At 48.0% G+C, this 27,500-nt stretch overlaps 1 protein-coding gene across 1 annotated transcript in view; it reads right to left on the reverse strand.

Annotated features, from left to right (window-relative positions):
* The window catches only part of foxj3 (forkhead box J3), a gene marked incomplete at its 5' end in the record, with an annotated part of 55,993 nt that overhangs the window by 18,674 nt on the left and 9,819 nt on the right, over positions 1–27,500 (reverse strand). Inside the window, 2 exons of the mRNA XM_080545475.1 lie at positions 1–45; positions 4,741–4,815. The exon at positions 1–45 is cut by the window's left edge and continues 39 nt beyond it. Of these exons, the coding sequence (XP_080401601.1) occupies positions 1–45; positions 4,741–4,815 (120 nt within the window). The remainder of the gene's footprint in view (positions 46–4,740; positions 4,816–27,500) is intronic.

The following is a 27,500-nucleotide window of genomic DNA, read 5'->3' on the forward strand; positions in this document are numbered from 1 at the left end:
CAGGGCGTCCTCCTTTGGGTTCGTGTCGATGGCCCAGTAGGAGCCCTGCGGAGAGAGGAGGGTACCTGTGAGACGCGTGTGAGGGACAAACCCAACACCCTGCTGGTACCACTGTGTGAGGGACAGACCCTGCTGGTACCACTGGGATGGTGGTTCTGTGGAGGTGGGGGGGTTCAGAGATCAGACCTGTCTCCTCTGGCTTCAACCAATCCAATGAAAATGTCATCCGTGTCTCCTCACAAAGGACAACATAACGTGTCGCTGTCCAACTTCAATGTGTTTCTCATTCACAGTAATGAATAATGTGTGTGTGTGTGTGTGTGTGTGCCCTTGAGTGAGTGAGAGGTGAGAGAGGGATGGTGAAATGCTAAGCCTCTCCTGAAGCTGGACTTTCTCCTCAGCCTCAGGTAGTCTGGTAATCATGGAGGGGAGGGGAGGGGAGGGGAGGAGAGGAGAGGAGAGGAAGGGAGAGGAGAGGAGAGGAGAGGAAGGGAGAGGGGAGGAGAGGAGAGGAGAGGAGAGGAGGGGAGGGGACGGGAGGGAGAGAGGAGGGGTGGGAGAGGATAGAAGAGGAGAGGAGAGGAGAGGGGAGAGGAGAGGAGGGGACGGGTGGGAGAGAAGAGGGGTGGGAGAGGATAGAAGAGGAGAGGAGAGGAGAGGAAGGGAGGGGAGAGGAGGGGTGGGTTGGGTTGGGAGAGGAGAGGGAAGACAGGAAAGAAAAGAAGAGGAGAGAAGAGGGGTGGGAGAGGATAGAAGAGGAGAGGAGAGGAGAGGAGAGGGGAGAGGATAGAAGAGGAGAGGAGAGGAGAGGGGTGGGGAGAGGATAGAAGAGGAGAGGAGAGGAGAGGAGAGGAGAGGAGAGGGGTGGGGAGAGGATAGGATAGGATAGGAGAGGAGGGGAAGGGAGGGGAGAGGAGGGGTGGGTTGGGTTGGGAGAGGAGAGGGAAGACAGGAAAGAAAAGAAGAGGAGAGGAGAGGGGTGGGGAGAGGATAGGAGGGGAGAGGAGGGGACGGGTGGGAGAGAAGAGGGGTGGGAGAGGATAGAAGAGGAGAGGAGAGGAGAGGAGAGGGGAGAGGATCGAAGAGGAGAGGAGAGGAGAGGGGTGGGGAGAGGATAGGATAGGATAGGAGAGGAGGGGAAGGGAAAGGAAGAGAAGACAGGGGAGGTGTGTTGGTCTGAGGTCGGGGCTAATCAAGGAGAGAATAGCAAGGCTGGCTCTGGGGCTGCAGCGATGCACCACACACACACACACACACACACACACACACACACAGAGAGACACACACACACACACACACACACACACACACACACACACACACACACACACACAGAGAGAGACACACACACACACACACACACACACACACACACACACACAGAGACACACACACACACAGAGAGAGAGACACACAGACACACACACACACACACACTGCATTATTTATCTCTGCATTCGGCCCCATTTAATTTATTTTTTCAATGGTGTTCCTCCCCCGAAGCCAAAAGCAACACTGCTCACCGTTGTTAAAATGAGATTTTCACCCCTAGGCCTTTACAAGTTGTGATTTGTTTAATATTTCATATTGCTGCTTGATAAGATCTCAATTGTCCAGAGAAAGTGAGATCAGGACCTTTAAAATTACTTCCTTAGCAGGGAGAATAATTGATAATTTCCAAATAAATTGTCTGGACAACAGCAGTGGAAAGTCCAACAAAAGCCTGCGTCTCAGGAAGTCCATCCACTAACCTCTGCATAGCAGCACTCTCTCTGCTGGCCCTTAAGGACGCTACCACTTACTTACATCCTAGCCTACATTGTTCTCAGCAAATATGTTTTCATATTCTCTCAGGAATTTAGGTAAATTGTCTTCAGGAGGGAGAATTATTCACAGCGCAAATCGTCCAGAGATAAAGGAGACATAAGAATCTGGGTTTTTTGCTGACCAGGGGAGGCCGGTGGAGGGAGAGATCAGAGGACAGACCAGGGGAGGCCGGTGGAGGGAGAGATCAGAGGACAGACCAGGGGAGGCCGGTGGAGGGAGGGATCAGAGGACAGACCAGGGGAGGCCGGTGGAGGGAGGGATCAGAGGACAGACCGGTTCATTGTAATGCACGGAATGGAATGAGGAATGGTATAGCACACACACACACACACGCACGTGCGCACGTACACACACACACACACACACACACACACACACGCACGTGCGCACGTACACACACACACACACACACACACGTTCCTCATTGTCATTCCATTGTGTATTTGGCGGCATTCCTAATGAGAGGCCCAGAATGATGTTGGGAGAGGAGGTTCAGACCCCTGGAGGTGGGTTAGGGTTAGGGGGTCTGTGATCCCAGCATCTGTCTCCGGAGCTGATTTAGGAGTTAACCATTTCAATTAGAGCTGCTGTTACACACACACACACACACACACATACACAGACACACACACAAACACACACACACACACACACACACACACACACACAGACAAAACAGACACACAGACACACAGACGCAGACAGATGCAGACACACAGACAGACACACGCACAGACAGACAGACAGACAGACAGACAGAAGCAGACACACAGACACACACGCACAGACAGACACACAGACTCACAGACAGAGAGACAGACAGACAGACAGGAGTCTAACGGAGGAGAACCGGGGTTGGGTGGCGTTTCTTTTAATTAGGCAAAAAAAAAACTCTTTAAGCTCAAACCCCAGGGAGGGGAGGGGAGGGAGGGGAGGGAGGGAGGTTCTTGCTTCCCCCCCCCCACATGCTCCCACGAGACTCGCCTGAAAAAAAACAAACCCGTATAAAGAGTTCTTAAATTATTCACAAAATACGCTGCAATATACGCAGGGAAGCCTGGCCACAGTGTTTCTGAGGCTGCAGCTAGAAGGAAACCTGGCCAGATGTAGTCAGTCAAGACAAAGGACATGTTAGCTGGGAGGAGTGGTAGTGTAACACCAGTACCTGCTCTCTCACACAGGAAATGATGATAGTCATTTTCATACGTTAACATTGTCCGGTTTCCCCAAGAACCAAACATCATGTCAATTAAATTATTTAACGATAACTGCACCTCTCCTCGATGGTAAAAGGCACACACACACATGCACACGCACACGCGCACACACGCGCACACACACACACACACACGTGCACACGCACACACACGCGCACACACACACACACACACACGCTCACACGCCGTCATCTCCTTCTCCATCTCAGAGAGAGAGAGAGAGAGAGAGAGAGAGAGAGGAGAGGCATGACTCTCCTATCTGGTCCGCCCAGCAGTGCTCATATTCCTGCCACATTACAATATTGATGTAACGTATCAAGAGCGGCTCGCTCCCCTTTGAAGTTGTCTTCGGGGGGGATGGGAGTGAGGAAAATTCCAAATTAAACATTAAGGATGCAAGCATGTTGGCCATGCATTTGGAATGGGATCCATACAGCAATAGATTATTTTGTATTTAGTGGAGCAGCTCCCATGAGTGTCAATATCAGAGGATTACAGCAAAATATCAAATTAGCATTCAGTCCCTATCCTCTCTGCATAGCTCTGTGTAGCTCCACTGTGTGCGTGTGTGTGTGTGTGTGTGTGTGTGTGTGTGTGTGTGTGTGTGTGTGTGTGTGTGTGTGTGTGCGTGTGTGCGTTTGCCTATGCATGCGTACTCCCAGACTGTTGGGATCAAATCTAGGTTACATATTGTTCGACTTAAATATAGGCCCACATGCTGATGTAAGATATTAAAATATATATGGCTATTAAACGTAGCAGGGGTTACTAATAATAAAGTGACAGATTGAAATATGCATGATTATTATGTGGTAAAAAAGGGAGAGAGAGAGAGAGGAGAGACGGCTGCTGGAAGAGAGACGGCTGCTGGACTACCATGGGAGATGACTCTGGAAGAGGAACACCGCTGAGAGTAGAGGGGGGGAGGAGGGGAGGAGGGGGGGGGGGAGAGGAGGGGAGGAGGAGGGGGGGGGAGAGGGAGGAGAAAGAGAGGGAGAGGAGGGAGGAAGAGGAGGAGAGGAGAGGGAGGGGGGAGAAGAGGGGGGGGAAGAGAGGAGGGGGGAGAGGAAGGGGGGGGAGAGGGAGGAGGAGCGGAGGGGGGAAGAGAGGAGGGAGGAAGAGGAGACAGAGGGAGAGGAGAGGGAGGAGGGAAGAGAGAGGAGGGAGGAAGAGGGGGAGAGGAGACGGAGAGAGGCTGAGAGGCAGGTGCCCTTCCTCCCCACTCCCCCTCCGTGCCGAGGCGGGGGGCTGCTCTCCTGTTAAGACAGGTAGTAGAGGACGTGCCCTGACTGTGACCCCTAACCCCACACCCCCTCTCTGTACCGCCACGCCCTCCCTCCGCCCGCCCCTGCTCTGAAGGAGGAGGAGGTGGAGAACATGTCCCTATTTACACTTTGCCCTGCAATTTTTGCGGGGGTGGATGATGGTTCACAAGGCATGATGAGGGTGCCATGCTTTTCCAGACCGTCAGAGAGAGAGCATTGGCAGCCATTCAAAGCTAACAGTTCTCTAGCGCAGATAGCATTAAAAAAAAAAGAGATGTTTTTGAATATTGAGTCTGGATGTCTACATCGATCCCGGCAGTTTACTTCCACTCCATTTATTGTGTGTGTGTGAGTGTGTGTGTGTGTGTGTGTGTGTGTGTGTGTGTGTGTGTGTGTGTGTGTCGAGTATGAATAAACAAAGCCTGTCTTACCTTTCCTGGGTCATCTTTGGAGCGAGGCACTTTGAGAAAACACTTGTTCAATGACAGATTGTGCCGTATTGAGTTCTGTAGGGGAGAGAGAGCGAGAGAGAGAGAGAGAGAGAGAGAGAGAGAGAGAGAGCAGGGTTAGGTTAGTGGTTATGTATAAACAACCGCATTTGTGGAAGGAGGTCTTTGAGCAGACAGCAGCTCATCCTCCTCCAGTAGCCACAGAGGCAGTAGTACCATAGTAAATGACAGAGTAAACATGTTTTGACAGAGTCAAGGAAACAGGAATCACGGCAACCCTGACATCCTATTCTGTTATTACCATTTCCTGCTGTCAAACGTTTATCCTGTTTCTCTAACCCCCTGCCTGAGTCGTGATTCATAGTCACTGTGTCCTCATCTCTCTGGCCTACATTCACTCACCCGACACTTTATTAGCAACACCTGTACACCGCCTCATTAATTCGGGTGGTGGAATGGTATGGGGGGATGTTATCTTGGCACACTTTGGGCCCGTTAATACCAATCAATTATCGCTTGAAAGTCACAGCCTATTTGAGTGTTGTTGCTGACCATGTGCATTCCTTCATGGACCACAATGTACCCATCTTCTAACGGCTACTTCCAGCATGATAATGCACCGTGTCCCAAAGCAAAAACCGTCTCCAACCCGGTTTTATGAACATGACAATGAGTTCAGTGTTCTTCAGTGGCCTTCCCAGTCACTGGATCTGAATCCGATAGAACACCTTTGGGATGTGGTGGAACGGGAGATTCGCAGATTGAAAGTGCACCTGAAAAATCATGCAATCATGTCGTCATGGACCAGAATCTCAAAGGGATGTTCCCAACATCTTGTGAAATCAATGCCATGAAGGGAGAGCGGACCCAGTATTAGTATAGTGTTCCTAATAAAGCGTTCAGTGAAGTTCTGCATCTCTCTCTATCAGGGGCGGCTGTGGCTCAGGAAGTAGAGCCGGCGTCTAATGATCGCAAGGTTGGCAGATCGGCGGTTCGAGCCCAGGCTGGCCACATGTCAAAGTGTCCCTGGGCAAGACACTGAACCCCAAATTGCTCCCAGTGAGCGGGCCGGCGCCTTGCATGGTAGCTTGCCTCCATTGGTGTGTGAATGTGTGTGCGAATGGGTGAATGAGAGGCCATTGTAAAGCGCTTTGGAATAAGGCGCTATATAAGTCAGTCCATTTACCATTTAATCTACACTCATTGTTACTGTGTCTACATCTCTCTCTAATCTACACTCATTGTTACTGTGTCTACATCTCTCTCTCATCTACACTCACTGTTACTGTGTCTACATCTCTCTCTAATCTACACCTTGTTACTATGAATGAACCTCTTACCTAGAAGGACCTGTGTTCAAAGTCATCAGGAGCGGAGCAGAGCTCTTCTCAACACTCAGGAGACCTGCATTCTAACTTTACTTTATAATGCCTCAAATTATACACAGGGCGCAACAAATTAAAGCTGGAGCCTGAATCAAGAGAGACACAGAGCCAGGATGAATCCCACACCGGGACCGCGACTTCTCATAGCGATGCCTGATATTAATTAATACCACGCCAGGCTCCTTAGGGGAGGAAATAAATTATGCAGATCGCTCTGAGAGTCAACTCGTTACAGTGTTAGTCCTCGCCGACAGAGGTTGATTTATGGATCTGCGTGATTGGATCAGCCGATGATGGCGCATGCAGAGGAGGGGGGGGGGGATGGTGGAGTGACGGCGGGGGCGCTCTCCTGGTTGGTTACCGTTGGAGACGGGCCAGCTGAGAGCTAAGTGGACGCGCTGAGCACGCCGCCGTCGTTTCCCCTGCGCTCCATTTTATGGAGAGGTATTGACAGATGGACGAGCTGCAACGCTCAGGGATCCTCAGATGACTCTGGGAGGACCGGTGGGGGGGCGGGGCTGAGGGTAGCGTAGCGCCCAGAGCACATCAGATGGAGCTCACAGCAGGACAGGAGACGCCACCCCAGGAGGCAGACGACCAGAACCACTGTCTCATTAGGAAGCTGCCCTTCAATCCCTCCACAATGACACGGCAAAATATTTGTATATTAGTTTCTATTAATAATAATAATAATAATAATAATAAGCACTTAACAATAAATCTGTTAAGCACTTTGGGCGGCTGTTTTGTCGTTGTAAATGTGCTGTATAAATAAACATTACTTACTTACTACTACTACTAATAATAATAATATTCCTAATTTATTACAAACATGAAAATGGCAGTGCTGGGGCAGGTTGGGGGGGAGGGGCAGCATCATCACAGACACTGTCCACCGACACTATCCATGAGCCTGCCCTGTCTGTCCCCCTGTCTGTCCCCCTGTATGTCCCCCTGTCTGTCCTCCTGTCTGTCCCCCTGTCTGTCTCCCTGCCCGTCCTCCTGTCTGTCCCTGTCTGTCCCCAGTCCACCCTGTCCTCCCAGCATCAGGAGGGCTGGCCATGTGAGAAGGCTCTCTGTGGGTCTGGGTGTGTGGATGTCTGGAGGCAGCATCAATGATCCAGTGCTGCAGAGTCACGCATGCATATTGGATGATGACAAACAGAGTGTGGTGTTCCCCTCCATGTAGCTGAGTGCTGCGGGAGGACAGGGAACACAGACCCAGGCTGGGGGAGGAGGAGGGAGCAGTAAGAGGAGCAGTGAGAGGAGCGTGGAACGCCGACCTTCCGATGTCCACACGGCCTCAGGCACTTAAGAATACACACCAGAGTAAAACCATCCAACTTCCATCAGCTCAGAGTGTGTGTGTAAGGTCACGCATGCAGTGTGTGTGTGTGTGTGTGTGTGTCCAAGCATGCAGTGTGTGTGATCGCGAGTGTGTGTGTGTGTGTGTGTGTGTCCGTCCGTGCGTGCCTGCATGGAGACACCATAGAGAGAGAGAGAGAGAGAGAGACACACACACACACACACACACACACACACACACACACACACACACACACACACACACACACACACACACACACACACACACACACACACACACACACACACACACACACACACACACACACACACACACACACACACACACACACACACACACACACACACACACACACACACACACACACAGGGATGTAAGCTCTCCATCTAAGCCCTTTTCCTCTCCGGTCTGAATCATTGATACAGCCATCAGGCCTCCTCCTGCTGCATTACAGCTTTACTCTTTAATGAACTCTCCTCCTCCTCCTCCTCCTCTTCTCTGCTCCTCTGACAGCCCTGCGACCCGCCACACGCCGCTGTCTGTCAAACACGCTCGCGCGCGCGCGCACACACACACACACACACACACACACACACACACACACACACACACACACACACACACACACACACACACACACACACACACACTCACAGCTGGTGTGAGAGGAACATGCAGAGGAACAGGTCATCCTGGTTCGTGGGAGGAGAAGAGAGAAGCGGAGAGGAGAGAAGCGTTTAGCACATATCGCGACGGCTGTGGTAACGCCATGGTAACGCCGCACGCCACAGACACAACACCGCGACAGGCGCCTCCGCTTCGGCTGAGAGACAGCGGCTTCCTCTGCACGTGCGCGCGTGACACAGTACGCGCACACACACACGCACGTACACACACACACACACACACAAACCAGAAACACAGATGTACACACACACACGTACACGTCCTCACACACACACACACACACACATAGTATGCACGTACACACACACCTGTACACACACACACACACACACACACACACACACACACACACACACACACACAAGGCCGAGGGAGAAACCAGTCAATGAAATGATGTGCCGGGTGAGATATCCCTCCAATTAGTCTTCAGAAACCCCCACTACAACCCCCCACTACAATTAAGCGGCATGTCAGTTTGTTAGAAATGCTACGCTACAATTAGCCAACTCTATATATATAACACGAACTCTATATAATAAAATACGCCATCGAGCTGACGCTTACATTCGCATCCATTTTTCAGTAAACACAGTCCCAGCGGGAATCGAACCTACAACCTAAGTGTTGTTGGCACCGTGCTCTTCTGAGTCACAGAGGACCACAGCTGTGTGTAGAACAGTGAGGCCAGCAGAACGGAGGGTGTAGTAAGTAACAGCGCCCGGCACAGACCGCAGTGTTGGTAGGAGGAGAGAAAGTTAGTCGGGGTAAGGGAGTGTGAGCAGTGGGTCAGTGTGTGTGTGTGCGTGTGTGCGTGCGTCAGGGTTTCCGTTAGAAAAATTTGCCGTCGGACATCGTGTCCGGGAAGAATTCGATTTACCGGACAAACGTGATATATTCCGGTCATCATATTAAAATATAATATTTTTTTTTTTTTCAAAATCATATTTTTTTTCTCTCCAAATCTAATATAGCTGTTTGTCGCGGTGATTACTGTTGTGTAGCGGCCTATATATGCCATTTAATGTCTATTTCTCATCCGATACGATTAGATGCAAGCTATATAATATATAATAATATAACATGATTTGACGCATGCGCGCTATGCCATGCGTCAAATCCAGCGCTGAACGGGTCCAGCGCTGAACGGGCGCCTCACTGGGAACTGAACAGACAGCATCGATCAATGAACGGACTCCACATTACGTTAACTGAAGTTTGTTAAATTGTTTGGGATTAATGTGAGTTTTCTATTTTCTCTTTACAGTTTTACCCTTTTTTTAAAAAAATCAATAAAACAACGTCATTTCTATAAGTCTCGCTGGTTGGGAAGGCATTTCGTTTAGCTCGGGAGTATGACAATGGGAAGAACATAACTGTTTATTGAGAAACAATTGATAGGCAGTCTGGGATACGTATATAAAGAAATACCACAATGTCTAGATGTATAACATTTTATTGAACAGTAACAGTGCAAGCATGTAGGCTACGGGGAACAGGGATTTTGGTCAGTAGGTCCTTTGTACAGAGGGCGTTTCTCTCCGACAACGCGTTCCCAGGTACCATGGAAGTCATAGGTAGTCCAGCACACTGACAGAGAGACAGACAGACAGACAGACAGACAGACAGACAGACAGACAGACAGACAGTCAGCTTACTTCTACCCTTTTGAGTGGAATTACTCCTTTAATTAGCTGTTAGCCATCTCAAAGCCCCCTGAGCTGCTCGTCAACACTGAGAATAGACCACATTATAGAAACCAAAACACCGTTTTTTAAATCCACAGGGAATAACCGAGAGTGTAAGGAAAGGCACACCCAGCGCTGTCAGTGGTGGGGAGACTTGAAGTGGCTTTGCTTGATTTCCATCACAGATTCAAGGATTGAAACACTGATGAAAATAGGGAGTAATAGTGATGGGATTATCTTAGATTATTTTAGATTAGATTAGATTAGATTAGGTGAGATTCAACTTTATTGTCATTGCAGAGTACAAGTACCAGACAACAAAATGCAGTTTAGCATCTAACCAGAAGTGCAAATAGTGATATAAAAACAAACACTTAACTTTCGGGGAAACTGCTAAAATAAAATAAATTAAATAAATTAAAAAAGAAAGCGACTATTAGCACCGCCGAATGACAACAAACGTATGAGTAATGAGTAAAACAATGTCACTTTTATAGTATGTTGTTTAACTTGCCGTTCGGTCGCCATGGCTCTGGTGTGTGTAGCAGCTTCAGCTAGCTGGCTGGAAACTTCTAGGGGTGCGTTCGTAAACACGCTCTGAGAGCGCCGGAGCGCACGCTGGCTTCGATGTCACAGAGCGACCGAGTCGTTCGATTGGACGAGAGGCGTTCCGCGAGTGCTGATCGGATTTCCAGAGCGTGTTTACGAACGCACCCAGCCAGCTTTAGCGAATTGTATTCAAAGGGAATTATTTTCACCGGACAATATGTCCGACGACTTTTCAATTTGTCGGACTTCACCAAATTTTACCGGACAAAGACCGGTAATTGCCGGTTAACGGAAACCCAGGCGTGCGTGTGTGTCCGTACCACCGGGGAATGTGCGTGCACGCTGGCCCCTTACACATCAAACACCACCACACCGTGTCTCTTAACTAAACGCGCTGATCTAACACACCAGGACAGCAGTGAAGGCGTACGCAGCTCCACCCAGCCCCTACCCTCCCCCCCCCCGCCCCGCCGCAGAGCAGAGCTCTGGCTCAGCAGACGGGCCGCCAGGGAGGAAAGTAGGTCGCGCTGACCTTGGTGCTCCCGTGTGTCAAGTGTTCCCAGAGTGAGCCGAAGGGACAGGCCGTGTCAGAGCGCCGCTCCTCACCGGGGGCGGGGGTGGGGGGGTGGGGGACACCCTGCACACACACTGGGAGGAGACCCAGGGGAGCGCAGGGGGCTCGCACACCGGGACACACGCAGAGACGCGGCGCCGGGGACGGACACGGACGCAAACAGGGACGCAGGGGGGGGGAGGAGTCTCACGCAGAGACGGCGTGAGGAAAGATGTCTTGACACATCTTTCTCTTTCTCTCACACACACCGGCTCACCCACACCACCAGCACAGTCCAACTCCATCACTCTCTCTCTCTCTCTAGGGGGCTCAGTTAAGCCGCCCTACTGAAGCTGGGGGGCTCAGTTAAGCCATGCTACTGAAGCTGGGGGGCTCAGTTAAGCCATGCTACTGAAGCTGGGGGGGCTCAGTTAAGCCGTCCTACTGAAGCTGGGGGGGCTCAGTTAAGCGTCCTACTGAAGCTGGGGGGCTCAGTTAAGCCGTCCTACTGAAGCTGGGGGGCTGGTTTCAGGTGGTTTCAGGTGGTGAGGCGTCCTGGGTAGAAGTGATGAAGGATGAAGCAGATTCCAGTTGGAGCCAATCAGAAGCTGCTTTTTATTTCGGGCTGCTCTATATCTGATCAAACCAATGTCACGTGAACAGCCAAGGAGCGGAACAGCAACTGCACAGCTCGGCTTTAATAAAGACCATTATAAAATAATATTGATGAAAAAATGAGTGAGTGAGATTATACTGGGGACCTGGGTTGCCACTTCGAATATCTATTTAAAGAGCAACTAGACCGACAGACGCAACGCTCTCCAGACAAAGCAAACAGCATTGTAGGGACAATATGACCTTTCGTTGACCTGTGGGTTGAGCTGCAGCCTATTTGAATGACTGATGCAGACACAAAAAGAAAGAAAAAATGAGAGAGAGAGAGAGAGAGAGAGAGAGAGAGAGAGAGAGAGAGAGAGAGAGAGAGAGCCACTGCAGGACAGTACATACCTCAGACCCAGTCTAGTCTTACATAAAGGGAAGTGATCTTTCAGATAAGGCCTGCAGCGTTGGGAGAAGGAGAGTGAGGGAACGCGAGGTTGGAGCAGACAGGACACGGCACACACTGTACATCAAGTCCACAGACATTTACATTTTTGGCATTTAGCAGACGCTTTTATCCGTAGCGACTTACAACAAATACATTTGTCTAAGTAAGTGAATCATCTATCCATTAGTCATTTATAAGAAAAATATATCCATGCTAGGACCAGGGGCTATTGGCAGTCACAATGTTAGATGAAGGAAGAATTACTTCTTCGTCTTCTTCTTCTTTTTCTCGACATGTCCCCCGCGGATGATTCAATATACTAGAGGATCCCCCTCGGGCCAATCAGTGTAGCCTAATTTCCGAACTGTTTCAGTTGTTTACTATAGCAACCCCCTTGGGCCAATCAGCCTAATGCTGTAAATGGACGGATTTCAATGCCAAGACGCATCATTCGCCCCCGAAGTTTGGGAGAAATGGTCCCAGCGGTGTCTGAGATGTCACGTGTGGTACACCAACAGACAGAGGCCTAAGACACCGTCGTTCTGCTCCCCTTCCATTGGGTCCCTTCCCCTGAGGGTCACATGACTGACCCCTCTCTGTGATGTTTCACTTCCAAGTTCTCTGGAACTCAGAATCAGAATCAGAATTCTGAGTTCTCTGGAAACCGGGGTTCCACATGGTGCTTTCATACGAATAGAATGGACCTATGGCTAAGCCACGCCCCCTTTGAAAACTCAGACAAACAAACAACGCTTCACTGACAGTGACTGACTGACCGACCGTGACTGAATGACATTCAATGACTTACAATGGCGGGAGTTGGCAAATTTCTGCTTTCTGATTTACCACAGCAGAGTAATAGACATGTTTTTTAAAGATGACAAGAATATTTCGTCTAGAAGCTTTTCACCATCAGCTATTAACGAGTTGTTGGTCTGAGTTTTCTGCCTGTTGTGACTTTTGCTGTGATATGATTGGACAATTTCGATTTTGGGGTGTGGCTTAGCGATAGGTCCATTGATAAGATGAGGTCTCGTTGGTTCTCCGAATTTAAATACTGTGGTCGGCTCCGAATTTAAATACTATGGTCTGTAACACAGAAGGAGAGCACAGATGAATTCTCTTTTGTCTCTCTGCCTTGGGGAGAGATCTCAGTTGAACCGAGGAGCCACGAGGTAATCTCCCTCTCTGTCTGGAACATTCTTCTATCAAGTACTTCCCTTGTAATAATTGCATATGTTTATAGTATTAAAGCCTCATTTGATTCATTCAAACGTGGACCATTCTTGCACTAATTAGTAGAGTTGAGTATGGGGCGGCTGTGGCGCAGGAGGTAGAGTCGCCGTCTAATGATCACAAGGTTGGCAGATCAGCGGTTCGAATCCCGGCTGGCCACATGTCGAAGTGTCCTTGGGCAAGACACTGAACCCCAAAATTGCTCCCAATGAGCAGGCCGGCGCCTTGCATGGTAGCTTGCCGCCATTAGTCTGTGAATGTGTGTGTGAATGGGTGAATGAGAGGCCGTTGTAAAGCGCTTTGGAATAAGGCGCTATATAAGTCAGTCCATTAGTTGGATTATGAATATGAAGTTCTGCTTTGCTATTAACAATACATAGCCAAATGTCCTTGCCAAACCTCCGTATTGTAACTGCCATCCTATTCAGGCCCTACAAAAACAAGGCTCTGGCAGCATACTTTGTAGGTTACAACAGTTCATAAATGGCCCCATTCCAATACTGTACAGACCTTAGCTTCAGATATCACCACAGGGCCGAGATTAAGCTCAGCGAGCATTGCTAACAAAGATCACCCAGAACCTAAAGATGACTCTAGCTGTGCTTTAAACTGGTACATAGGCTACAATTCATACATGGCCCCATTCCAACACGAAACACACATAGCGCAACTTTAGAACGGGGCTAGGGAATGTAGCACATTCACTGTCTATTTGTAGTGGGTGTGGGAAGACGTGTGGGATGGCTTAAACACCACACACAGCAGGGCACCACTTTTCAACACACACACACACACACACACAAACAAACACTCTTACTGTGCACGCACACGCACGCATGCACGCACGCGCAGGTGTTAAATTACATGTACAGTGTGACTGGTTGGTGCAATCTCACAAGATTGAATCCTTTTAGTAGCGTGAATAACACTGACCCCTAGGCCACTGAGATGAGGCTCCTGTGATTGACTGCATGAAACCGAGTGTGATAAGGAGTCAGCGTTTGCTCTATCCCCACATCCTGCACCCCCTAACCCCCCCCCCCCGCTTTTACAACGCAAGTACACGGCCTGAGACATTCCTCAACTCCCCCTCCTACCCTCAAACATACTCTTTTCTCTCCTACCCCACGCACACAAACTAAAAAGTAGACACACACACACACACACACACATAGAGTTGAGACACACCGCAGCACACATTGCAAAACTCTCTCCCCCATATCTCCAAAACTACTGAGAGACTCCGAGCATACACTTGAAAACCCCGTGAAGTCAACAGCAACGATTTTCAATGATTTTTTGTATAGGCTTCAAAGGCATCAGATCTGCCTCCCCTGGCATCTAATAGCAGTGTTGGCATGCTCAGTTTTAAACCCCTTAGTCTCTGATCTTTACTGGGTTGTATGTTGTTTTAATAAAACATGAACAGTTTGCTTGCTGCAGCAAAACGCATGCCAATGTGAAAAACTGCAATAAACATTAAGAAGAAAAAAAAACTATTAGCCTCCACCGTGCAAGTTGATCACCCCATGTGAAGATCAGACAAAGGGGAACAGTCCAGCATGACACGTGCAACGTAGCCTCCATTACCTAGGCTACACATTGGCTATGTTGAGGTATTACAGTAATTTAAAAAACTCCACAGCTCCTGCAACCTGGGATGACACCATAGGGAAATTGTCCCTTTAATGGTTAAATAAATTAAACCCATATTTCATATGTATGTTTAAATTATAAAACTGAGCAATAACCGCACGCATAAAGCAATTACGCAGATAAATAAATGTAGGCAACTAGGCATATTGGCCGGTTAAAGTTAAAGCCACACACACAGAGAGATGGTCGGGATCTTTCCTGGAGTCTCTCCTGTTTCGAGGGTGCCCTCACCTCTCTGTGATAATCACATACAGGGTATTTTATGCACTTTATATAAAAGGATTCATCTGAACCTCGGACCAGAAGAGCTCCAGAATCAGTACGGTAAAAAGCAGCCCACGCAGGCTCCTCTCACCCCAGGTGAAGCTGTGCTGGCTACGCCCACTGGAGCACCACAGGAGCTCGCTGAGCCAAGGTTATTTTGTTTGCATCAAACATCTAAAACATATTTCAGTGAAATAAAAACTTGAAACAAGGCACAGGTAGGGCTGGACGGGTGGTTTGACAGTAAGACTTAAATCACGCTGCTTTCAAACAGGATTCTCCCAGGGAAATTCCCTTTTGTGTTAAGGATTATGGATTGCAACATCATGATTTTCTCTGAAACATGGCTTGATATCAGTGTACCGGATAGCATTGCTATGCTAACAGGATGTAGCCCTTTTCAGGGCCGACAGGACAACAGAGAACTCAGGTAAAGGTGGTGGTCTGTGCATTTATGTCAACAAAACTTGGTGTACAGACACTACTATCATTGAGAGTCATTGCTCTGCCAATCTGGAATATATGATGACCAAGTGTAGACCGTTTCACCTGCCCAGAGAGTTTACTGCTATTGTTATCACTGCAGCCTACATCCCTCCAGATGCTAATGCTAAGCTAGCAATGAAAGAACTGCATGTTGCCAACAAACTGCACTCCCAGAAGGTGCCTTCATTATTGCGGGAGATTCCAACCATTCTGATCTGAGGACTGTACTCCCAAAATTCCACCAGCATGTTTCCTGCCCTACCAGAGGTGAGACAACTCTAGATCATGTTTATACAAACTCAGTGACCTTGGTATCAGCACCTCCCTCTGCAACTGGATCCTAGACGTCCTAACCAACAGACCCCAGTTTGTCAAGTTGGTCAACCAAAACCTCCTCCACTCTGGCCACTCTGGCCCTCTCCTCTACTCCCTCTTCACCTACGGCTCTAACACCATCAGGGCTCGACATTAAGGCTTGTCCGTTTGTCCGGGACAAGTATATTTGATTAAAAAATGAATTCCTCCTTACGATCTGAAAAATATATATATATTAGCAAGCTACACACATTCTCGCTGCCTATGAGGCTATTTAAGTGCTCTCGTAGTTCATCATCGTTTAAGTTATAGTGTACATTGTGGGTCGCCTATCTCTAGTGCCATTCTCGTGAACGCGTATTTGCTTCTTCTCAATGCCACTTATTTTCATTTAGTTCGATGCGATCGTATATTTTAGGTTTAGGTTAGACGGTTCCCCCATCTACATCAATGAGATGGAGGCGGAGCGTGTTCCCCGCTTCAAGTTCCTGGGTGGCCACATCTCCGAGGACCTCTCTTGGAACCTCAACACCTCTTCCCTGGTCAAAAAGGCACGTCTCATTGAAGAAAGCCCAGCTGTCTCCCAGGATTCTGGCCAACTTCTACCCCTGCACCATTGAGAGCATCCTTACCGACTGCATCACAGTGTGGTACGGTAACTGCCCTGTGCAACTGCACCGCTGACTGCTCAAGGGGCGGCAAAGACGGCTGACCCTGAGCCCAGAGCCCAGAGCTCTGTTCTCCCTGGGGGGGGGGGAGACGTGTGCACCAACTATATTTCGTTGTCTCAGTACTCGTACTCTGTTCAATGACAATAAAGTTTTATCTTATCTTCAGACTGGGAAACCCTATGGTATACTACCTCCCACTCTAGTGTTTCACAACCTAAATACATAAGACAAACACGCCACTGTCGTAACAAGTCCCGCCCCCTCCCGAACCCCAACTAAACAGTCACAACAACCGTTTGATATTCCAGTTCGATGTGGCGTGTGACATCTTCAGCAGCGAAGTGAAGTATTTTTTTGGGTTTTTGCTGAAGGTAATTCAAGGACAGCGCAACCCACAGCACAGTAACCATGCAGACAATAGGCTGATCTAACACTGCTCTCCAGTGTCACGCATTTCTGAAGGCTGCTGCGTCAAGGATAGCTCCCTTTTCAACCGAGAGAGAGGGGGGGAAAAAAACTGTCACTTAATGTAACACCCAATGACAGGTCAAACCCACCACGAAAGATCAGAACCACTCGTCTGAAGCCTCTTTTAATCACACTGCAGGCCTTCAGAGAGCTCTCACACACACACGCACAAACATACAGACACACACACGCACAAACATACTGACTAGGGGTGGGCATCGATGATCGATTAATTGATCGATAAGGTCTTGGTCGATCCCTTTTTTATTTTATTTTTATTTATTTTTCGGGGGAAAAAAATAGGCCAGAAATAACAAGCATGTTTTCCTTGGGGAAAAAACGTTATTTGTGTTGCTATTGCACACATTCATTCATTCACATCCAAACTAGACACTACAGTCAGATAACAAGCCACAAGGCAGTGAGTAGCCTAAATTGTTTAACTTAAAAACACATTTTACGTTATAAATAAAAATATAGAAAATAAGTAACTCACCATAGGAGCAGTAAAAAAACAGTTACTCACAAATAGGAGGATGACTGAAAACGTTAGTGTCCTTAAGAGCGTCCAGCTTAACTTAAATTTAAACTCCAGCGAGAGACTGTAGGCGGCAGGCCTACTGGTTCTTGTTCAGAAAGATGACTGATCATGTTAACATGTTCAGGGGTGGAAAAAAAAAAGGAAAAGGAAAAAAAAAAAAAAAAGTGATCGACCAAGACCTTATCGATCAATTAATCGATCATCGATGCCCACCCCTAATACTGACACACACACACACACACACACACACACACACACACACACACACACGCACGCACAGACACACGCACACACAGACAGACACACACACAGACGCACACACAGACGCACACACAGACAGACACACAGACAGACAGACACAGACACACACACACACACACACACACACACACACACTCAATGGCCTTTCCACTAACCCTCAGAAACCGCTCCACACTGACACTGACACTAAACAGCAGAGCCCAGAACAGCAGAGCCCAGAACCGCAGGCTGTAACCTACAGGCCCACAGATGAGCCCAGATCATTTCACTACAACAAGCCTCCTGCAGTAGCGGGGAGGGAGACGGCTCCATTAAGTGGATTATCTGTGTAAATCTGCGGCCTTTGACAGTATTGTCAATGTTGGAGCGGGCCAGTGTCAAGGAGAGCTGATGGACACGGGGCCCTTTTGAAAGCCGTCAGGAGTGAATGATGGTGAGAGCTGCCGGAGCATTCAGACGTTAATTGGTCGGTACAGCACATCAGACAGACAGACACACTGACAAGATAGAAATCACTTGGTTCGAAAGGAATTAATGGACAATAACTTTCAAGGAGAGAAGTGTGGAGTTGTGGATCTGCTACCCTGCGCCAGCTTTCAATCTGGTTCAACCCTCGCTACTGGTCTCTTAATGAAAATAACTAGGATTTGAACAGTTCAAACGCCTCGGAAATGGAAAAAAGAACATGTCTAAGTAGGCAACACGACGTGTCCCGTCTGATCCCATAGTGTTGAGATCCCAAAAAAGGAAAACAAAGACAATTGACAGGTTTTCAAATGAGGAAAAACAATCACCCCAGCAAATAAGCTCTCTCTTTCCCTCGCTCCCTGCTCTCTCTCTCCCTCTCTCTCCCCCCCTGCCCTTCTCTCCCTCCCTCCCCCTCTTCCTCCTCCCCCTCTGCAGAGGCAGCGAAAGGCCATGAGAGATTGGAGGCAAAGTGACGTACTCCAGTTTATCCTCCCTGAAAGCCTTCGCATGCTCTCAGTTCCACATGAGAGACCTGATGAAAGCCGTTTGTCAGTACGCCACTTAATTATCAGGCAATGGAGGAGAGGAGCATCTCTCTGATAGCATCCGCTGACAATGGAACACAGAAGCCCCCTATACAGTGTCCACTCCATGATCTCCCTGACATACCAAGCCCACTAATAGGCGTCCCTGTGCATAGCTTGGCAGACAGCTACTGCAACAGCTCCAATAAACAGCCGAGGCAGAGTTAACGAGTATAATCCTTCCTGAGCTAGAAATCTGGGGAAAAAACACCACGAAACATGGACAGTGGCTAGCTCCAGACTAACAGGCAAATGCAATTAGCTAGCGAGGTTTAGGAGAAGATAGATCGTAAATGTAAATATGTTAATATTATATAATAATATATGTCATTTAAATGACACTTTTATCCGAAGCAACTTACATTGTAGAGAGTATATATAACTGTTTCTGTATATTGTCGCAGAGGGAATCAAACCCACAACCTAAGCGTTGTTAGCGCAGTGCTCTAACACCTGAGCCGCAGAAGCCCTTAGAGTTGCAAGGGCTCATATTGAGGTATTCAAATAAGGTTTTATGTGCGTGCAGACAGATCTTTGTCAAGGCTATAAACGTAAAGGAAGATCACTACATATGACATCACAGTCTGAGTCAGCTCGTCTTCAGTTCGTCAACACGAAACACGTTTCTGATGCTTGTAAATATTAAATTTGTCTAATTTGCACTTGACGAGGGGCCCTTTTTCCTCTTGGTGAATGTGCGGCATTAGCCGGTGCCACTATTATCGACCGAGACTGTGTGAGTATGTGCGAAATGATCCAATCAGTTCCTAATGTGACGCTGCTAAAAATGTACAATCCATAAAGTGGGCCACCCAAGGGCTGCTTGAGGTATGGGCGTGCACATTACAAATCTGCCCTGCAGCAGAGGGCTACGTGCGCCCGCAATGGGGACGCCCCCTTTAGTAATGTAAAGCACGGCAACACCTTATGGTGCCTAACAGCACCAACCGCCACTTTCCTCCTCCACTTCCAGTTGGAGAAACAAAGAAGGCCTAGTACAAACGTAACTGGAATGGTCTTCTTTTATACAGGCTCTTGTTTAGCCTTTAGGCTCTTGTGCGTCTTTTGCTTGGTGAGCAGTGTCGTCATGGCAGTACAAACAGTTAACCTGACCCAGAGATTTTGGGTCTAAAAATACCATAAACACGTGGACCACGATAATCATATAAGAAAGGCACCGCGGCCTCTGTGGACTACTACAGACGAAAGCATTCATTGTAAATTCTGTAGACCTTTTGTTCGCTAGGTCCACTGTAAGTGTAGGCCACCGCTGCTGACGACACGCTGGTAGGCTCCATGTAAAAAAGGAGAAATAATGTGGTCCTTTGAAGATGCTTTGTGCCATGAAGTCTGGCAGAGAAACAAAAGACGTGTTGACCTTTAACCTACCTTCCATGCCGGCACTGAAATTATGGAGCCCAAGCCTCCTCAATATGCACAATAACCACAGAGCATGCAAATCATTAAATATGAAAGCACTCCTTAGTCTACCACTCTTGGCAGAGTCATCTTCATTTGTTGACTTTTTAAAAAACCACAGTGACTTGACTATACCACAATTATTTCTTTCAGGGAGGGAGAGAGAGCGAGAGAGGGGGGGAGGAGGAGAGGGAGAGAGAGAGTGTGATAGAGGGGGGGAGGGAGAGAGAGAGAGGAGAGAGAGAGAGAGAAAGAGAGAGAGAGAGAAGAGAGAGAGACAGCGAGAGAGAGAGAGAGAGAGAGAAAAAAAAGAGCATTAAATCTCTTCTACTAATGCAGTGAGAGTCCAACAGGACTAATACAGAAGTCAAATACACCATTTGCATTTAGTCATTTAGTCGTCCTCCGTCACTGAGGGGGAAATGACATGCCAGCCATGATGGAGCACCACTAAGGCAGGGCTGTGGTTTCTCAGCGATTGGGGACGATCTTATCGCCGACATGTTGGGGATGTCTAGTATCGTATACGCAGTATCTCCACGCCTGGTGAATGCAGAGAGACTGCCTTTCACCAGGTTGGGAGTTCAGTTTGTCTGAAGTGGAAAATATATCGCTGAAGATAAAAGAGTTCTTGGTTTTCGTATTCAGCTTTGTTGTTCTCACGCAACTCTCTGTAGAGAAGAAACGGAGGAAGGACAAGGTGGTAAAGGGGTCACTACTAAAGGGGGGTATAAAGGTTCACATCTACAGTCCCCCAACTCCCCTGCAGCCCACCGCATTCTAATTTGTCAAACAAACCAAAAATATTTGTACACGTCTGATGCATAAAACATCTCTAACGTTGTGTTTTGCTTCAGGAAAGCGTCTCTCTCACTCCCACCCCACAGCTTGCACGCTCACACACTTTAGACTACTTCTGTATTTCAGTGCTGCTCGTGCTGTTGCAGGAAAGTGTTGGAGCAGGTTCGCGGGAAGGCCAGCGCTAGGGCGCTTTGCCCCTGTGAGCGACGCAGTCTTTTGGATTCGCACCGAAGAAAAAGTTAGGATATTTTTTTTATATGTGGTCCACCCACCACAGTCTCACAAACTCCTGTGGGATACACTGCCCCCCCCCTCCCATCCATCCAAACAAAATGGGGGTATATAGGCCTCTAAAACCACCAGTGAGAGACTGGTGAGAAAATATAAAAACCACCTACAAACAGTCAACCGTCACCGAGAATAATATTACTCAACAAAACCAGATCAAAAGAAAACCCAAGTTCAAAGGACGCCATTGATCGATGAGTCAGCCTCGCCACGGTAACGTGTCCGATCCCTGTGTTTAGATAGGCGCCCTGCCTACCATCTCAACGCTGCCTACCATCTCAACAGCAATATGAGAACTGGCAAGGACGAAGCTTCTCTTGAAAAAAGGCTGGGCTAATAACTTGGTAGGGGTTCGCCTTTGAACCCAACGAATGATTACTTCAACAACACATCCAAAACTCTCAACTTCCTCCACTTGACTCCCAAGACTACACCCACAACTTTTCAGATGTTTACTTGTTTGTGCTACTCATTTAAAAAGGAGTCACAGACCCCCCTCCCCGCCGCCCCCCTGCCCCCCCAAACAGTCCATTAGCTCAGTTAGTACAGAGCTGGCAGGCGCGCTGACCCATAATTAATACATTGCGGTGGTCAAGAGAGGCCAGACACCTCCGTGCACTCCTTCAGCCCTCGACAGGGCTGCGTTAATGGGCTAATTCAGAGGCAATTAACTGGCGCGGGGAGTATGTGGCCTTGTGGCTAGCAGAGGACGGGCTGGGAGGGCTCAGAGCTAAAGGGCTAACAACTACCGTGGAAGGAGGGAAACGCTCAAAGCCCTTACATACCGTACCCTCACACCCAACACCATGTACATAGTGTACCATCACACCCAACACCATGTACATACTGTACCATCACACCCAACACCATTTACATACTGTACCATCACACTCAACACCATGTACATACTGTACCATCACACTCAACACCATGTACATACTGTACCATCACACTCAACACCATGTACATACTGTACCATCACACCCAACACCATGTACATACTGTACCATCACACTCAACACCATGTACATACTGTACCATCACACCCAACACCATGTACATACTGTACCATCACACCCAACACCATGTACATACTGTACCATCACACTCAACACCATGTACATACTGTACCATCACACCCAACACCATGTACATACTGTACCATCACACCCAACACCATGTACATACTGTACCATCACACCCAACACCATGTACATACTGTACCATCACACCCAACAACATTTACATACTGTACCATCACACCCAACAACATTTACATACTGTACCATCACACCCAACACCATGTACATACTGTACCATCACACTCAACAACATTTACATACTGTACCATCACACCCAACACCATGTACATACTGTACCATCACACCCAACAACATTTACATACTGTACCATCACACCCAACAACATTTACATACTGTACCATCACACTCAACAACATTTACATACTGTACCATCACACCCAACACCATGTACATACTGTACCATCACACTCAACAACATTTACATACTAGCTCTACAGCACTGTGAAATCAGAGAACAGGCTCATTGTGATGCACGGAACGGAATGAGGAATGGTATCAAACACGCGTCCGAGGACAGGCTCATTGTCATTGTCATTGTTTGATACCGTTCCTCATTCCGTTCTATGCATCACAATGGGCCCGTCCTCCGATGTCTACCTCCACCAGCCTGCCCTGATATAGGGTCAATAATGTAAGAGTGTGACCTCCAGGCTAGACTGCACGTTTCCATAAACTAATTAGTTTCCTTTGTCTTTGGGGAGACGGCAAACAGGCCTACGGTATACAGTTTCTTTGACTAGACGCTCGTACCGCAAGGACTCTTGGCTCTGTGGTTCTCCGCCAAACTTCAGTAGAATGACCGAACTGCTTACGCAGCCCCTCAATCCAAATTTAATTTCTCCCATTTCTTTTTTGATGTTTCTTAATGGAAGTTTCATTCGCTAAATTAACTGCCCGAAAAACACGCATTGAGAAACGGGTGACATTGACAAATGAGCAATTACAGGAGCGATATATTTATGCGTCACATCCGTGGCCGCCGTGACCTGCGATTAGCCCCGGCGATGCTGGATGCGAGAGTTGTGCCTGTCAATACGCGCGGCGAAGGCTGAGCAGCCCCCCCCCTCTGACATGTCATCCATCACCGGCTACGCTCCACTGCTACAGCTGTGTCACTGTCCGTCCGTCCGCCACGTCCACCCCCCCCCCCCTCCCTCCCTCAGACCGCTGACCCCAGTGAGGACGCACTGGAATGGGGGATCGAGTTTCACTCCGAGACACCCTCCCTCCCTCCCCCGCGCGCGAGGCCGACGCAGCGGGGTACAAAAACACTTTTAGACAAATCAATACGTATCGCAGCAGCCATGTTTGTCCTCCTCAGCACATGCGTAGATACATATCTGGGCTGTCGCCACACACTTCTTTCATTATGGAAGAGCGGCAAGAGATTCTTAACGGCAGAGTGAGGCTATTAGCCCTGGGAGACGGATGGAAGGGGCTGATGGGGGTTAAGTAATTACCACAGAGGAGAAAGGATGGATTAAAGAAAGATGAAACCCAGACGACATCAACCGAGCATGTTCTCACCATAATTACTCGCCATGCGAGTTGAGGCAACGTGCCAATCAAAGGGGGGACTATACCTCTCCTTTTAAACTCCTCTCTGATGAGTTAGGGATGGCCAGTCTGGATGTATAGGAGGTGCTACCGTAGTTCCCAGAGGGGGTAACCCCATATGCTCAGAGGGGGGGCTTACCCGAGTCGGACTGCAGGCCTCTGGGCAGATCACCAGGCTCATGTTCCCCGTGCTCTGAACCTTTCCATAGGTCCACTCACAGGTTCTGCTAATTAGTCTTGCAGCTTTCTTTCCCCCCTCCCTCCTCCCTTTCATTTCCAAAAAGGAAATACAGAGAGAGAGAAAGAGAGAGAGAGAGAGAGAGAGAGAGAGAGAGAGAGAGAGAAGGAGAGAGAGAGAGAGAGAGAGAAGGAGAGAGAGAGAGAGAGAGAGAGAGAGAGAGGAGAGAGAGAGAGAGAGAGAGAGAGAGAGAGAGAGAGGAGAGAGAGAGAGAGAGAGAGAAGGAGAGAGAGAGAGAGAGAGAGAAGGAGAGAGAGAGAGAGAGAGAGAAGGAGAGAGAGAGAGAGAGAGAGAAGGGGAGATAGGGAGAGAGAGAGAGAGAGACAAGGAGAGAGAGAGAGAGAGAGAGAGAAGGGGAGATAGGGAGAGAGAGAGAAAGAGAGAGAGAGAGAGAGAGAGAGAGAGAGAGAGAGAGAGAGAGAAGGAGAGAGCAGCTGACAAATTAGCAAGCGAGCTTCACAGGAGGTGAACTGATCTACAGGGAAAGCAGACTACCTCAATTATGGATATTATTAATTAAATCAAACAAAGACCAGGAGACCAAGAGCACAGACTAGAGAAATCCATCAGACACATACTTCATTAAAAGCTTGGAGGGAGGGGGGGTGGGGTGTGTGTGTGTGTGTGTGTGTGTGTGTGTGTGGGGGGGGGGTTAAAAGGCTTTTTCCTCCCATCATTCACGTTTTCTGGAGCTTTTTTGAAAATGATATTTTGCATGTAGCAGAAGTGTAGCAGCGGCGGCAGCTTAGGCGGATTTAACAGGGCAGATTCAGAGTTAAAGGAGGATTCCAAGGACTAGTTCTATTTATAGCACGCCAAATTCATCATGGCTCAGTGCCTCTCTCTCTCCCCCGCCTCCCCCTACCGCCTCCCCCCACTCTCTCGCAGGGCAACATCACAGCACCTAAGCGAAAGCCATGGCTTAGGCTTTGACTGTCCAACGACAGAAGGTCATGCATAGGCCTTCACTTATAATGAGGCCAGTGCATTAGGCTTTCATGCTTGGCTTTCTCTGATTTTAGTGCAATGAAAGCCAGCCTTTACTGCACCTCATAGTAGACACCACCACTACCAGGATTTCGCTTACAATCGGCTTACAATGCCAGGCTATACCAAAGAGGAAAACAGCCATTTCATTGGAGAATGAAAAAAAAGAAAAATCACACTGAAAATTACAACAAAAACAAACCCTAGATTTTCATTCCAATCTGACAGAATAATGACTAAAGGATGCTCGCGCTCCCAGCGGCCTGGTGTTTCTTTCCCCTTCGCAAGAACCTGAGAACTAGCTAATGATTTTTCCAGTTTTATGAGTTGTTTTTTAAAAGTGCCTCAAATTCCTTGCAGTTCATAACTTTAACTATGTAGCACGCCACAATGGTGATTCTCTCTCTCCAGAACTGTCTCCGTTTCCAGCCTCGGATGGGAGAGAAAGCACGGGTCGGGCACGGCCTGTTGGAGGTGATGATCTCAGCTGCCACATAACAGACCAGCTCTGGAAAAGCCACACACACCCCCCCCGACACACACACACACCCCACCGACACACACACACACACACACACACACACCCCCCGCCCCCCTTTTCCCCAATCATTAAATGCTCACATATAAATCTCACCAACTCTAGAGTCATCCATACATTTCAGTGCGCTATATGTGTGCTATACTATACCCCCATCAACATCAAGCTTACGTATTAACTGAGCATTATATACCATTAACCCCCCCCCACACACACACACACTCTTTCCTATTAGACACTCATTAGATAAATCTCACCAACTCATGCATACATTTCAGTGTGCTACTACAAAGCCTCACCGCCATCGACATCAAGCTTACGTATTAACTCAGCATTATATACCATTAACCCCTCCCCCATCTACTGAAAAGCTCCAGAGTAATATAATCATATATGCATACACTCAGTCACTACTACATACATTTTTCAGTATATGTTTTGCCAGCGGGATTCAAACCCCCGACTGAGCCCCAGAAGACCCCCCCGCTGGCTGTATTGTTTTAACCGGTCCCTGGCTGGACCACATGCCCCAGTAACAGTGACGGGCAGAGAGACGCAGTGCTTTAGGAGAGCACCCGGAGCTGTGACTCAGCAGACTGTGCACCCCCGTACAGCCTCAACACTGCATCACTGTCCAGCCCAACGCTGTGTGTGGAGAATTAATCTAAAACACAGTCAGAGCCGCCGCAGCCAAAGTAGCAGCAGCAGCAGCAGTAGCCACAGCAGTAGCAGCAGCAGCAGCGATAGTCCTCTGTGGGCCTCAGTTGGTAGAGCCTGGCGCTAACAACGCTTAGGTTGTGGGTTCGATTCCCGCTTGGACCATATATACTTAAAATGTATTCACTCACTGCAATGTAAGTCACTTTGGATAAAAGTGTCAGCTAAATGGCATATATTACTATACGATTGCAGCAGCAGTAGCAGTAGTAATAGCAGTATTATCAGTAGTAGTAGTAGCAGTAGTAGTAGCAGCAGCAGTATTATCAGTAGCAGTAGTAGTAGTAGTAGTAGTAGTAGTAGTAGTAATAGTAGCAGCAGTAGTAGTAGTAGTAGTAATAGTAGCAGCAGTAGTAGTAGTAGTAGTAGTAGTAATAGTAGCAGTAGTAGTAGTAGTAGTAGTAGTAGTAGTAGTAGTAGTAGTAGTAGTAGTAGTAGTAATAGTAGCAGCAGTAGTAGTAGTAGTAGTAGTAGTAATAGTAGCAGCAGTATTATCAGTAGTAGTAGTAGCAATAGTAGTAGTAGTAGTAACAGTAGTAGTAGTAGTAGTAGTAGTAGTAGTAGTAGTAGTAGTAGTAGTAGTAGTAGTAGTAGTAGCAGTAGTAGTAGTAGTAGTAATAGTAGTAGCAGTAGTAGTAGTAGTAGCAGTAGTAGTATCAGTAGTAGTAGTAGTAGTAGTGGTAGTAGTAGTAGTAATAGTAGTAGCAGTAGCAGTAGCAGTAGTAGTAGTAGTAGTAGTAGTAGTAGTAATAATAGTAGCAGCAGTAGTAGTAGTAGTAGCAGTAGTAGTAGTAGTAATAGTAGTAGTAGTAGTAGTAGTAGTAGTAGTAGTAGTAGTAGCAGTAGCAGTAGCAGTAGTAGTAGTAGCAGTAGCAGTAGTAGTGGTAGTAGTAGTGGTAGTAGTAGTAGT

Source organism: Nansenia antarctica (assembly GCF_963989245.1).
Source record: "Nansenia antarctica genome assembly, chromosome: 15".
Classification (NCBI taxonomy): Eukaryota; Metazoa; Chordata; class Actinopteri; order Argentiniformes; family Microstomatidae; genus Nansenia; species Nansenia antarctica.